The sequence below is a fragment of the Narcine bancroftii genome, chromosome 3 (assembly GCF_036971445.1).
Source record: "Narcine bancroftii isolate sNarBan1 chromosome 3, sNarBan1.hap1, whole genome shotgun sequence".
NCBI classification, from domain to species: domain Eukaryota; kingdom Metazoa; phylum Chordata; class Chondrichthyes; order Torpediniformes; family Narcinidae; genus Narcine; species Narcine bancroftii.
Genome location: NC_091471.1, coordinates 326597660 through 326611002, shown reverse-complemented (window position 1 = coordinate 326611002; position 13343 = coordinate 326597660). Strand labels below are relative to the sequence as shown.

The window sequence follows — 13343 nt, the reverse complement described above, 5'->3', positions numbered from 1 at the left end:
ACACTTTATAAGACATTTCTAAAACATCAAATATTTCCCTTATTCTCCTATCTAAAATTCCTTTAACCCTACTATCCCCTCCCCTTCCTGAGTTGCCCTTTGTCCCTTGTCTGGCAACCACATCTCCCCTCTCCATTTGGATTTGCGAATCCGCTCACAAGCGTCAACTGATTTCGCAGTGACTTTTATTCTTCCCCACCCAGCCCCCCAGAAAAGATTTTAATCTTCATATATAACAAAGGTCACTCTCTTAATTCCATCCTTACTTCCTCTCTTCCCTATCTTTCCCATATTAATTCTTATCCATACTCCTATTTTCCTTTAAATACGGATACACTCATGTACACACATATACACACACACGCACACATATATATATATTTGTATACACCCATACATATAGTTCATGGTCATTTTTGCTCTTGTTACATGTCTTCATCTCTCTGTCTGTTTTGTAGTTCTCCAAATTTTCATGCTTCCTCCGAGTCCGAGAATAGTCTGTTTTGCTGCCCTGGAATAATTATTTTAAGTACCGCTGGGTACTTTAGCATAAATTTATATCCTTTTTTTGATAGGATCGCTTTTGCTGTATTAAACTCTTTTCTCTTCTTCAGGAGTTCAAAACTTATGTCTGGATAGAATTTTTTTTTACTTTTGTATTCCAGTGGCTTTTTGTTCTCTCTTATTTTCTTCATTGCTTTCTCCAATATATTTTCTCTTGTTGTATATCTTAGGAATTTTACTAAAATGGAGCTTGGTTTTTGTTGTGGCTGTGGTTTAGGGGTTAATGTTCTATGTGCCCTTTCTATTTCCATTTCTTCCTGTAATTCTGGTCTTCCTAGGACCCTGGGGATCCAATCTTTTATAAATTCTCTCATATTCTTGCCTTCTTCATCTTCCTTAAGGCCCACTATCTTTATATTATTTCTTCTATTATAATTTTCCATTATATCTATCTTCTGAGCTAACAGCTCTTGTGGCTCTAACTTTTTTATTAGATTCTTCTAATTTCTTTTTTAAGTCCTCTGCTTCCATTTCTACAGCTGTTTCTCGTTCTTCCACCTTGTCCACTCTTTTTCCTATATCTGACATGACCATCTCTAATCTATTCATTTTTTCTTCTGTACTTTTAATTTTTTATTTCACTAAATTCTTGTGATTGCCATTCTTTTACTGATTCCATATATTCTTAAAAAAAAATATCCATTGTCTTGCCTTTCCCTTCTTCTTCAATTTCTCTATGTTCTTCTTCTTCCTCTGGGTTGGTCATCTGTTGTTTCTCGATTTCTTTTTACTCTCTTCATTCTTGTTCTCGTTGTTTTCTATGTTCTCTTTTTTAAAAATTTTTTATTTTTCACATCATAAATCACGTTAGCCATGATATACACTTTTTTCTTCTTGTTGTTGTGTTGTAGCTGTCATTCTCAGCTGTGGAGATTGACTCCTCAGCTGATCCCCCCTCCCGTCAGTATTTTTTTGGGCATGCGTGGTTGCGCACTTTTGCTTGGCTTCGCGAGCCATTTTTGTAGTCCCGAGCTCGGGACTTCGACTGACCTGAGGGAGCGGGCTTCTCTCTCCGCGGCGGGCCTCCTCGGACAGGTCAGGCCTTCACCTTCTTCTTCCGATGTCTTTTCTTCTTTTCTTCTTCCCATTGCTTTCGACTTTTCTTTCTTCGCTGCCATTTTCTTCTCACCTTTACTTTCACTTTATTTTAATTTTTATGTTTGTGCCTGTGTTTTGTGTGGTTTTTTTTTAAACTTTTCCGGAGAGGGCTGGAGTTCCCCAACCGGACACTACTCCATCATGTGACTCGCCCCCGGCATGTATGTACTCTTGACAATACACCTGACTAAGCAACTGGGAAGTCATTTCATACAGGCCATTCAGCCCTCAATGTTATGCCAACCCAAATATCCCTAGCAAAAGATACTAAACCCTCTATGTTGCCTTTCATCCGTGTGACCCCAGTATGTCATCCTCTGCCACCACCCCAGCGAGGCATTCCAGGCTCCCACAACTCTGTGTTTAAAAAAAACTCAGCGCAAGAATAAACCCCAGAGGGTTGTTCACTCGGCCTGCAACATCAGGGGAAAAGCTCCAGGAGCCTGAAGATGAGAACAAGGACAGCTTCTTCCCCTCCACCATCAGATTGTAAGATGGTTACATGAATGTCTGCTCTGTGGTGCTGCCTCAAAATACCGAATTTCATGACTTTTTCCACAATAAATCCAGATTCTGACTGCTAACCTGTGTGTAGAAACTGTCTGATCTCCTTGTTCGTGCCTAAGTGCTATCCCTGTTATAACTCTCCCTCCCACCCCCAACCAAGCCAGAGTGTAAATTAATGATCCTTGTTTTGTTATAGTTATTTCCACCCCCCACCCCCAATCTCCTGCAATTGGGGCTAGGGTTCAAGTCTTGCTGCAATCAGGGTCCCCGGGGTTCGAGTCCCGAAGTCTTGCTGTGATCAGGGCTGGGGTCCGAGTTCCGCACTGTCTGTAAGGAGTTTGTACTAACGGCAGCAGATTCAACTCATGCCAGACCTTGGCAGTTGCTGGATAATAGAGGTTCAACCTGTCCTTAAACAATGATGTCTGCAGGCATTCATGTTTTAATCCTGTCTACTGCAAAACTCTGAAATCTCTTTGCAGGATGGATACCTTGAAAAATTCTCCTTTGCTCTCCAAAGGGAGTTCTGTGGGATTCAACCTCACTGGTTCTCCTCCCCTTCCCCCCAAAAAAACCTTACGCTACCCCTTCACCAGTTTGTTGGGGCACCTGCCTATGTTTTGGTCACAGTAAAAGCATACAATGCTGGAGAAACTCCGCATGTCAAACAGTGTCCTTTATGGAGCTTGGGGCTTCAGCCCTTCGTCAAGGTATGGAAAAATGTTGGCAGACGCCTGAACAAAACGGCAGGGGGAGGAGGGCAGTCCCTGTGAATCACGGAAGGAAGGCACACCAGCAAGCTTGGGGGGGGGGGGGGGGGGCACGAGAACATGGCTCTGTGAATGGACAGGGAAGGGGGTAGAGAGGTGGAGGAATGGAGGCAGAGGGTATGGCGAAGTGAGGGAGTACGGGGAGGGAGAGAAGGAGGCATCAACATTAATGCCGTCTAGAAAATTGTGTTGTTCCTACGATTTACAGGCGGTCTCGTACATGAAGCCACGGACAGGCACATCAGCAGAAATTGAAGCAGTCGGCCACCGGTCACTGGTGCGGGTGGAACAAAGGTGCCCAGCAAAGCGATCAGTGCGCGGCTGGTCTCTCTCCCCACTTGCCGGATTTTGGAGGTTTCCAGATTTTAGATGTCTGGATAAAGGATTGTGTACCTGTATTAATTTTGCTCTAGCCCAAAAGGTTAGTTATGTGTCTTTAGCTTTGTTATATAAAGGGCTCTATTTGACCTGCAGAGTTACTCCGATGTCTGCAGATTCTCGTGGTTTACAGTTGACTTGTTGCTTCCTATCCCTCCCCTCCTCATCCCTGGATCCTGCTCTCGCCATCGCATTCCTGTCAGGAACGAGACTTACGAGCGCACTGCCGGCTGTCTCCCTTCGCCGCTGCTGTCAAGACTCCTGAATGGTTCTCGCCTCACGCTGAGGCTCTTGTCCGCACTGCGCTGAACTGTGTGCGGCCTCACTCGGTGAGGCCGTGGGAGGGCGGGAGCCCCAACCAAAAATTAGTTCAAAATTGTGTCAACTGCATAGAGACAAAACAGATTTATTGGTCAAAAAATAGAAACTCACTTACAGTGCTCGACTCTGGTTTACCCAGTCTCAGGGGAAAAAAAATACATTTGGACTCTAATCTGGAACTACACTATTTTAAAAAAATTACAACGTAACTATGCTTTTAAAATTCTGAAACAAAAATATATGGTCAGAAGGCAGGGGGTGGGAGAGAAACAAACAGGCTCTCCGTGTAAAGCAGGATTCACTTATTCAAAGGATAAATCTAATTAAAAAAAAGGAAATCACAGGAAAGATTTGAGTTTCCCAGCGAACGTTAGCGTGGGGAGAGGGAGGTGGAATGCAAAGCCAAATAAAATAGGCATCACTTCTCTTGCTGGCAAGTGTGCATGGGTCTCCTTCCTTCATGCATCGATGTGTTCCCAATCAGGAGGTTATCAGGATTGCTGTGCGGAGAGGCTGTTTGAAGGATCACGTACACACACATTCTCTCTCTCTCTCGCGAACTCCCACCCAACCCAGCTTCACTCATTCCAACTGTTCTTGGCCTCAGGACAACAAGGGGCAGGGGAGAAAACCTTCTGCAGAATTATATTCCCCAGTCACACAGAGCGAAGCTCCCTCCCCACTGCCCTGTTGCACACTCCCAGCAGGGGGGGGTGGGACTGGACACAGAGTGAAGCTCCATCCGCACCATCCCGTCTCACACACCCCAGGGGGCTGGACACAGAGGCAAGTTCCCTCTGCACTGTCCTGTCATACACAGTTGGCATAGCAGTTAGTGCAATGTCTTTACAGTGCCAGTGATTGGGACCAGTCTGGAGTTCGAATCCCACGCTATCTGTAAGGAGTTTGTAAGTGTTCCCCATGGACTTTCTCTGGGGGCTCCCACCATTCAAAAAAATGTACCAGAGCTTGTAAATTAATGGGGTATAAACTGGGCAGCACAGACTCATGGGCCAAAATGGCCTGTTTCCATCCTGTCTAAAAAAAAACCTACCCAGGGTCAGACAGAGTGAAGCTCCCTTTGCACCGTCCCGACACACACTCCCCGGGCGGGATGGGACACAGAGTGAAGCTCCCTCTGTAACATCCTGTCACATATTTAAGACTGTGCGGATTGGGCCCTGCACCTGTTGGTCAGGGGAAAGTAAAAGCAAAAGCCTGTAGAAGTCACAGGTGGTTGTGGGGTGGTGGGGGGGTGTGGTGGTTAGGGGTGGTAAACTAAACAAAGCCCTGATAGTGCACCCTCTATACCTGAAGCCCCATGCATGATGCTCCAGCCGACAGTGCAGTCCCCGACAGCACCTTTTCCTGCTGTGCGGGAGGTTCAGCAGAGGCTGAAGGGGGGGGCGGGGAGGTGGGATGATAGGTCTGAGGCAGGTATGGAAACCGGTGTGCTCTGCAGAACTCTCTCTCGGACAGATTAAGAGGAAGACATCTCGGCCTTTGTTTCTAGGACACGGGGCTCTGGGGAACCTGTCCCAAGAGCATCACATGTCTTCCCAAACCCACAGCCTAGAGGACAGTGGCCTGCTGCAGCCTTGCTTTGTTCTAACGAGGCAGAGAGGGCGCAGGGCAGAGATAACTTTTTGGAGGAGCAAGGGCAAGACTTTCTCTCCCTCTGGCCTCCACCCACCTGACTTTCCCCCCCGGACACTCCGGGAGGGTCCTGGCACGGATGTAATGGGGGAGATTCTAGCGATCCAGAGATGGGATTCAGTACCCCTGGGACAAAAGCCTAGGAGAGGGGAGGAGGATTGTCTGCCCTCAACCTCACCCCCCCACCAGCCTCGGCTACCCTTCCATCAACCCCAACCTTTGCCCATCACCCCCTCCACCCACCCCCATCCCTGTCGGGAAGGGGGGCTCCTCCGCCTGTCGGCAGTGACAAGCACCAAAATCCTCCGGTCCCACACTCACTCCTGCACACACACTTTTGCTCCCTCTCTCACACACAGCACCGAATGCATCCGTTTTTTTGTTTTAATTTATCGATTTACAGAAAGAATGGGGGGATGGGGGTGAGAGATGGGGCAGGGAGGGGGGGGGGGTCCCTTGCTTATCAAGTTTATCCGTCATCGCCTTCCGTGGCTTCCTGGCCCTCCAGCTCGACACCTTCCTCCTGCACCTCTTCACCTATCTCCTCCACGTCCTCTTCATCATCGGACCCTGGGGGGGGGGGTGTTAGATGGGACATGGTTAAAGGGTGCTGGTTTGTAAGCCCCACCCACCGGCTCGACTGGATGATGCCTCCAGCCAGAAAGCGCAGAAGCACAGGGAACAGAAAGACCCTGGTGGGACTGGCATCCCACCCACAGCACCCCCCCACCCCCCACCAAAGAAGGACTACTCCCACTCCTCCTGGGCCCGGCTTCCTACCCGGAGACCCCGTGGAGGGGTGAACCAACTCCCACGTCTCTCTCCTCTGCCTTCCCACGAACAGCCTCTCTGCCCTCCCTGAGAGCAGGCGGTGGTGGTGGGGATGTTGAATCTATTCCCCTGTCCCACTCCTCTGCATTCCAACATTGGAACAGCCTCCTTTCTGGAGCACTAGAGGAGGGGTGAAGGGTAAATCTACTCTCGCGGCCCACCCCCTGCCTTCCCACATGGGCCAAGACTGCCCCCCGGAAACCCCAAGGAGGTGTGAGGGGTACATCTACTCCCACCTTCTTCGTCCTCCTCATTGTCCACAATCTCCTGGATGTCATCTTCGTCTTCGTCCACAATCACCACCGAGTCCTCCCCGTTCTCCTCGTCACTGAAGGGGGGGGGGGGGTGGGAGAGGCTTGGGTCAGTTTACTGGATGCTGGGGCAGACCATAAAAGTCTCCATGAAGCATGGAGGGGAGAACGGGTGTTTCAAACCAGCGTGAGCTTGAAGTAAATCCATTGGTTTCACGGCGGTTTAACCATGGAGAGTGGTAGCAGAGTGAGGGACGGAGGGTTGGGGACAAAGCCAGAAGGGGCAGCTGAGGGAGGAGGGATGAAGGGAGGGGGAGGGAGAGATGGAGGGACAAAAAGGGGTGGTGGAGGGAGGAGATGGAGGGAGAAACTCGCAGGAAGCCCGGCACACTAGCCGTCAACCTCGTTATGGTGCCAGTAACCCCGCGGCAGGGGGGTGTCAGGAGATGATTTCCTTCCTGACCCTAAGCGGGCAGGTTGGGGGTGATATGAGGAAGGTGGGGTGGGGGGGCTTCCTCCTAGAGTTGGGGGAAACAGGGCGGCGGTAAGTGTACCTGTCATCCAGGCCGTTCTCGCCGCTCTCGCTCTCCGCGATCAGGAAATACTGCAGGGGGTTGGGCCACATGTCGTCCTTCAGTACCTGGGGTAGGGGAGAAAGTGTGGGAGGAGATGAGAGCTGTGCTCCCTCCCCTCGAGGATCAGACACCCCTGTCCCCTTCCAGGATTTAACACCCCCCCCAACCCCAGCGAGGATTCAACCCTTTATCCCCTCCCATGGAGGAGTCAACCCTCACAACTCCCAGGATTTAACCAAACCTCCCCCAGCAATGATTGGACCCTAACCTCAGGATTCAATTCCCCCCCTGCCCTCCCCAAGGATTCAAACCCCTCTCCCCTCCCTCCCAGGACTCAACCTCCCCTTCCTGTAGAGAATTTGACCCCCCCCCCCCCCACTTCCCCACAAGGATTCAACCTCCCCATCCGCTCCTTTACAAGGATTGAAACCCCCACCCCCCCCCCTTCCCTCCTAGGATAGGAACCCACCCGGCCCTCCCCGACGAACATTCGACATCCCCCCTCCCCGACGAACATTCGACATCCCCCCTCCCCAATGAGAATTTGATCCCACTCTCCCCTTGCAGCTGAGGATTCCAACCCCTCTCAGGATTCAATCCCCTCCCCTGTGAGGATTTGACCTCCTTCCCCGCGAGGATTCAACTTCGCCCTGGCAAGGATTCAAACCCCTCCTCCCCTTTCCAACTGATTCAACCCCCAGCCCCACATAGTGGCCCCCCACTTTCCCACCCCAAGATGGGCCATACCTCGGCAATCTCGTCGGCGGTGGGGTTGCGGTGCTCGGTGAACCAGGCGAAGAAGCTGCGATGGGCTCTCTTCCTTCCCTTCCCGTCCAGGCCCCGGTTCAGGGATGTCAGGTCCATGCCCTTCTTCCACTTGATGGGGGTCGACTGTGAGACGGGCTTCCCTGGAGAGAAGGGAGGAGGGGTCAGGGCCAGGCACTGTCTCATTACATACCCCCCCCCCCCCCCCCCCGGGTCAGACACTCCCTCCGCACTGACCTATCACACATTCCCCAGGGGTTGGTCACTGAGTGAAGCTCCCTGTTCACCATTCCGTCTCACACTCTCCTGAGGGTCAGACACAGAGCGAAACTGCCTCCGCACTGTCCTGTCACACATTCCCCAGGGGTTGGACATAGAGTGAAGCTCCCTCCATACCGTCCCATCACGCACCTCCTGGGGGTCAGACTCTGCACCGTCCTGACACATTACCCTGGGGTTCAGTCAGAGTGAAGCTCCCTCTGCACCATCCCACCACACATTCCACCCCCCCCCCCAACCCCTGGAGATGAACGTGGCTTGAATCTCTGTTCACACTGTCCCCTGACATATTCCCGGGGTCAGACATTCCCCTGCACCCCTCCCCCTTCACATTCTCTCAGGGATCATACATTACCGGAGCAGGCCCAGTGAAGTCCCCTCCGCAATGGCCCATCACACATTCCCCTCACGGGGAGGACACAGATCGAATCTCTGCCCTGTCACACGCTCCCAGGGGTCAGACACTCCCTCTACACACTCCCATGACTGAAAAAACTGCGATGGTTCCCTCCAACCAATCGGGAAGAATCTTCACTAGCGTGAGATCATGTACCTCATGGATTGAGGACATTTTACACAGTAAAATGAGGCCGCCTTTTTGCTCCATCCCAACTGACCCCTCTGTCATTCTGCACTGCACTGTGCAAGGGATGTCTCACTGGACTGCTTGCTAAATAACCTCTGATCCACGCAAAGACACCCCATTGTCCCTCCCCAACCCCCTCACCTCCGGTCCCCAGATGAAACTCCTTGATGAGGAGCATGTTCTCGAAGTAAGGGTTCTCGCTGAAGTTGAACTTGATCCGGAAGCCGGATTTGATGTCCTCAAACTCTTCAACCTTGGCAACGAACAAAAGATGTCAAATTCCGGGCCCACTGGCACTCTAGCCCTGCCTTGGGAGACAACGAGAGTGGCGGGGAATGTTGGCACCACAGTCGGCTATCGCTGTGGTCTTGTGGTGCCAGAGAGCTGGGTTCGATCCTGGCCTCCATCGAAGGGAGCTCACTGCTAACTGGCAGGGTGACCACAGCATGGGCTCTTCTGATCTCCTGAAACACAGCCCTGCCCAACACTATCCCCCCACTAGATTCAAGAGAATTCCTCACTATACAAAACAACTCAGAGGGAAGCGACCCTGAGTCGGGAAACCTCACAAGGGAAATGACAAAGGCAGTTTCCTTCCCCACGCGTACTCCTTAAATATCACCCCCAGGTCAGGAAGTTGGTCACGGATCCATTCCTGGTGTGTGTGATGGGATAGTGCGGAGGGAGTTTCATTGTCTGAACCCCCACCGGGGTAATGTATGATGGAATGGTACAAAGGGAGCTTCACTCTGTGTCTAATCCCCCGGGGGAGTGGAGTGTGATGGGACAGTGCACAGGGAGCTTCACTGTGTCTCATCCCTCCGGGGAGTATGTGACAGGATGGTGGGGAGGGAGTTTCACTCTGTGTCTGACCCCCCCCCACCCCCGGAAGAGTGTGTACAGGTCAGTATGGAGGAGCTTCACTGCCGTCGACCAACATCCAATCGTTACCTCCAGCCTCATCATGTAGTTGAACACTTCTTCATCATTCTCGTCGATGAGGGCGGAGAGCTGCGGATGGTTGAGGAACTGACGGGGGGGGGGGAGGGAGAGTCAAGGAAGAACCTTCAACAGCAGTAGCCCACCCACTCCGGTCTGAGCCCAACAGTTTACAGAGAGGCATGCAGAAGGGAAGGTCTCGGAGACCGACACCAGGAGCAATTGGTGGCCTGCCGCAGCGGTGAGAGGACTGCAGGCCTCAGCCTCCAATCAGGAACGCGTAACTCCGTGCCAAGCACCTTCCCCATTCTGTAAAGGTGCTCCCACACCTCTTCTCCCCACCACCCCCAATGAACGGTTCTGTCCCCTCCAGCCTTCCCACTCTCCAGGGAGACAAGCCACAGCCACCAATCCCCAGGCAGTTTGAGCTCAAATTCGAGGCATGCGTTTAACGGACGACCATCCTGGACCCAGAACACCTCGTCAGTCAGGAAGGCGCAGCAGCACCTCTGCGCCCCAAGGTGTGGGGGGGGGGGTGGCCAAGGTTATCAGCCACCAACTCAACAATGTTTTATAGGAGCATCCTGTCCGGCTGGTACCATCACGCGGGACAGCAGATGAGTGTCAAAATAGCCGAGAGGATCACTGACTCCCTTTCATCTGTGGAATCAGAATCGTCACAAACATGTGATGAAATTTGTTGCTGTCACAGTGCAAACGTTGAGATAAAAACCAGCTTCCTAAATAAAAATAGTACAAAAAAAAAGAGAAAGTCAGGCTGTGTCTGGGGTTCGTGGATCATTCAGGAATCTGATGGCGGAGGGGAAGATGCCGCCCTTGTGCTAATCTTCAGGCTCCTGGACCTTTTCCCCAATGGTAGCAGAGTGAAGAGGGCCTGGCCTAGGAGTGGGGGTCTTGGAGGAGAGAGGCTGTTTTTTTAAGACACCGCCTCACGTCGATGTTCCTGATGGAGAAAAGTCTGTGATGTCACAGGCCGAGTGAACAACCCTCATCCTGAGAGTTGGCGCCTCCGTTCCAACCAGAGCGCTCCCCGCAAAGTTTTCTGTGACATGCCGAATCCCCTCAGAGGAGAGCTGCTGGCAAGCCTTCACCGTGGTTGACGTTGACATGGATCGCTGGTGAAAGGGGCCTTGAGGAATTCGAGAAGCGGCTCTTTCCATCCGGCAGAGGATCTTTGACCTTGTCCTCGTCGCTCTGCTACCATCGAAAAGGAGGTACAGGGTGAGCACTCAGCGGCACAAGGGCAGCTTCTTCCCCTCCGCCGTCAGACACAGCCTCACTTTCTCCTGTTACTTTTGAAAGGCAATTTAAATAGCAATATTCACCCTGACAGGCAACAACTTCCGTGAAATGCTCACAACAATAAGTTCTCATGCGATTGAACTCCAATGAGGTGCCAAAGGTATTCAGCAAAGCCTCGTGACAATCTGTTCGTCCCAGACAATCCTACCTCAAATGCTTACATCCCCTTCCCCACCTTAAATAAATGCAAAGGCAGAAACACGTGCGAACTGTAAACCCTATCTTCTCCTTACTGACCCTCGAGGATGTCGACACGAACATTTGGGGATAGGGTACCGTGGACTTTTACTGTATATGTCTAAATATTTTAATATTTCAATGTGCTTAATGTCTATTCTAACTGATAATTATGTAAATCTGCTCCGTGATCCTGGAGAAACGCGTTCTCGTCTTTACTGGGTGAGCATGGTGACAACTTGACAAACACTATTGTAATGGACACTTTATCAGACCCCTACCAGAGTTTGTGAAATCATTGTTGAAGAAAACACAAGTTACTGTGATCTCCGCGCAAGGGGTGGAAATCATTTGTATGAAGAAACAATTTTCTGAAAACTGCTTGACTAGAATCTCGAGAGTTTTCAGAAGTCGGGAGGCCTTACACCTACTCCATAATCGCTATCGGTCAGGGGTTTGTAGATTCTCCCCATGTCTGCATGGGTTTCCCTGTTGCTGTAGTACACGTTGAGTGCTTTTAAACTGCAGCAACCGAGTAGCCCTCCTGGGACTCAGGTGCGATTTGTGGGGCAAAAGTATCTCCAGTACCTTTTAAGCTGAGGGGGGGTATGGCCCCAGTAAATCGAAACCTGGCAATTTAAGGAGGATCCCGTCCCCGCGATAATGTGTTAAGTGATGCATCACACAAACTAGTCTCCCCATCCCCCCACCACCTGTCAGTCTCCCTCCCACTGCAAATCGCGCTCCCCCTCTGTTTCTGCGGCAGTTCAACCCCTCTGCTGCTGATCATGCAGCCCCCTGCAACATCGACCTCTCCTGCCAACCTCACTATCCCCCGATTGTAGCCCACTTCTCCCCCTCGCAGCAATGACCTCACCCCCCCCCACCCACCCACCCACTTCTTCACCCAGGGCTCTGGCAGCGACCCTTCTCACCCCACCCCTCCCAAAATAACCACAGACACTTCAGCCAGAGGTTTCCCTGTGACGCCAGCACGTAAGCACTGATGTCACAGAAGTAACTGGGTCGGCCATTTTGCTGTTCAAGCTGCCGGTCCACATATCCTGGGCAAGTCCAACTGGGTTTCCTGACTACATCTGAGGTAGGGCAGGGGCCCAGTTGACTCTCGACAACGCTGAGGGTCAGACCCTTTCAAGCTGCCTTGCCCAGTTAACCCCATTTTAGAAGGCAGTTTGAAAGCATCTATTGTTAATCACAAATGCATGCAGGCAGATCAACACCCAGCCCGGCATTGCGTGCAGCCCGTGCACCCAGCCCGGCATTGCGTGCAGCCCGTGCACCCAGCCCGGCATTGCGTGCAGCCCGTGCACCCAGCCCGGCATTGCGTGCAGCCCGTGCACCCAGCCCGGCATTGCGTGCAGCCCGTGCACCCAGCTCCGCATTGCGTGCAGGCCGTGTACATAGCCTGGCATTGTATGCAGCCCGTGCACACAGCTCTGCATTGTGTGTTGGTCCAGCATTGCATGCAATCCCACGCACATAGCCTGGCATTGTCTGCAGGCCGTGCACCCAGCCAGGTTTAGCATGAAGTCTGTGCACGTAGCACAGCAATGCATGCAGCCGGCACTGCACGGAACCGTGTATGCAGCACCACTGTCGCGAGCCTCCGGCTCGAATTGCAGCCGCGCCCCTTTCCCCGAGGCCGGGAGGAGGAAAGGATACAGCGGTGACCCAGAAGCCGGGGATGTCCTCGATCAGCCGGTTGCGCCGCTCGAAGTGAGGCCGCCGCAGCTCGCCGTACTTGCGCTCGACGCGCAGGATCTCCTCGCTCGCGCGCTCGTTCAGCGCCTCCAGCTCGCGTTGGCACGCATCCACCGCTTCGAGCGCGCGCTGCGTCTCCCCGGCAACCGCCGCCGCCGCCGCCGACGACGCATGCGCACCGCCCGCCTCGGCCTTCTGGCGGGTGGCCTCGGCCTCGTCCAGCCGCCGCAGCTTGGCCTCGGAAGCTCCGCCGCTCATCGTGTGCCCTCGGTGGCGATGTGGAGCCCTTGCGTTAAACTTGACGCCTTTTGTTTGTAAATATATATAATTTTTAAAAATCCCACTCGGGGTGGGGGGGAAAAACAAACGTTTATAAAAAGATAAACTTTACCTCATCTTCCCCCTCTCTCACCCTTACGCTTCGCAGTAAACACGCTGCAGGTTGGCCGTCCGCTCTCCGCCAATCGGCTCCCGCCCGCGGCCCCCTGCCCTCCGCTCTCCTCCAATCGTAGGCGGCCTCTCATTACGGCGCACGATACCCTCCAATCAGCGGGCGCCGCCTTCAGGAGACCGCCAGGGTACTCTTCAATCCGCTCTCCTC

The 13343-nt window shown here is 52.4% G+C and overlaps 1 protein-coding gene across 2 annotated transcripts; it reads right to left on the bottom strand.

Moving 5' to 3' along the window:
• Window positions 1-5664: 5664 nt before the first annotated feature.
• LOC138759132 (protein SET-like) lies at window positions 5665-13236 on the bottom strand. Of its 2 annotated transcripts, XM_069929095.1 has the most exons (8): window positions 13134-13236; window positions 12704-13047; window positions 9533-9610; window positions 8723-8834; window positions 7699-7859; window positions 6931-7016; window positions 6362-6453; window positions 5665-5864 (listed from the first exon to the last, which is right to left on the bottom strand). In XM_069929095.1, the coding sequence occupies exons 2-8, from the start codon at window positions 12998-13000 to the stop codon at window positions 5764-5766; spliced, it is 927 nt and encodes a 308-aa protein (XP_069785196.1). In that variant the 5' UTR covers window positions 13001-13047; window positions 13134-13236; the 3' UTR covers window positions 5665-5763. The 2 variants fall into 2 exon arrangements, with proteins under 2 accessions (XP_069785196.1, XP_069785195.1); XM_069929094.1 differs by having other exon boundaries at window positions 12704-13186.
• Window positions 13237-13343: the final 107 nt, after the last annotated feature.

Coding starts and splice junctions, on each gene's coding strand:
- LOC138759132 (XM_069929095.1), bottom strand. CDS start 13,000: ATGAGCGGCGGAGCTTCCGAGGCCAAGCTGCGGCGGCTGGACGAGGCC. Junction 8,835..9,532: donor ACTACATGATGAGGCTGGAG/GTAACGATTGGA, acceptor TTCGTTGCCAAG/GTTGAAGAGTTTGAGGACAT. Junction 7,860..8,722: donor GTTTCATCTGGGGACCGGAG/GTGAGGGGGTTG, acceptor CCTTCTCTCCAG/GGAAGCCCGTCTCACAGTCG.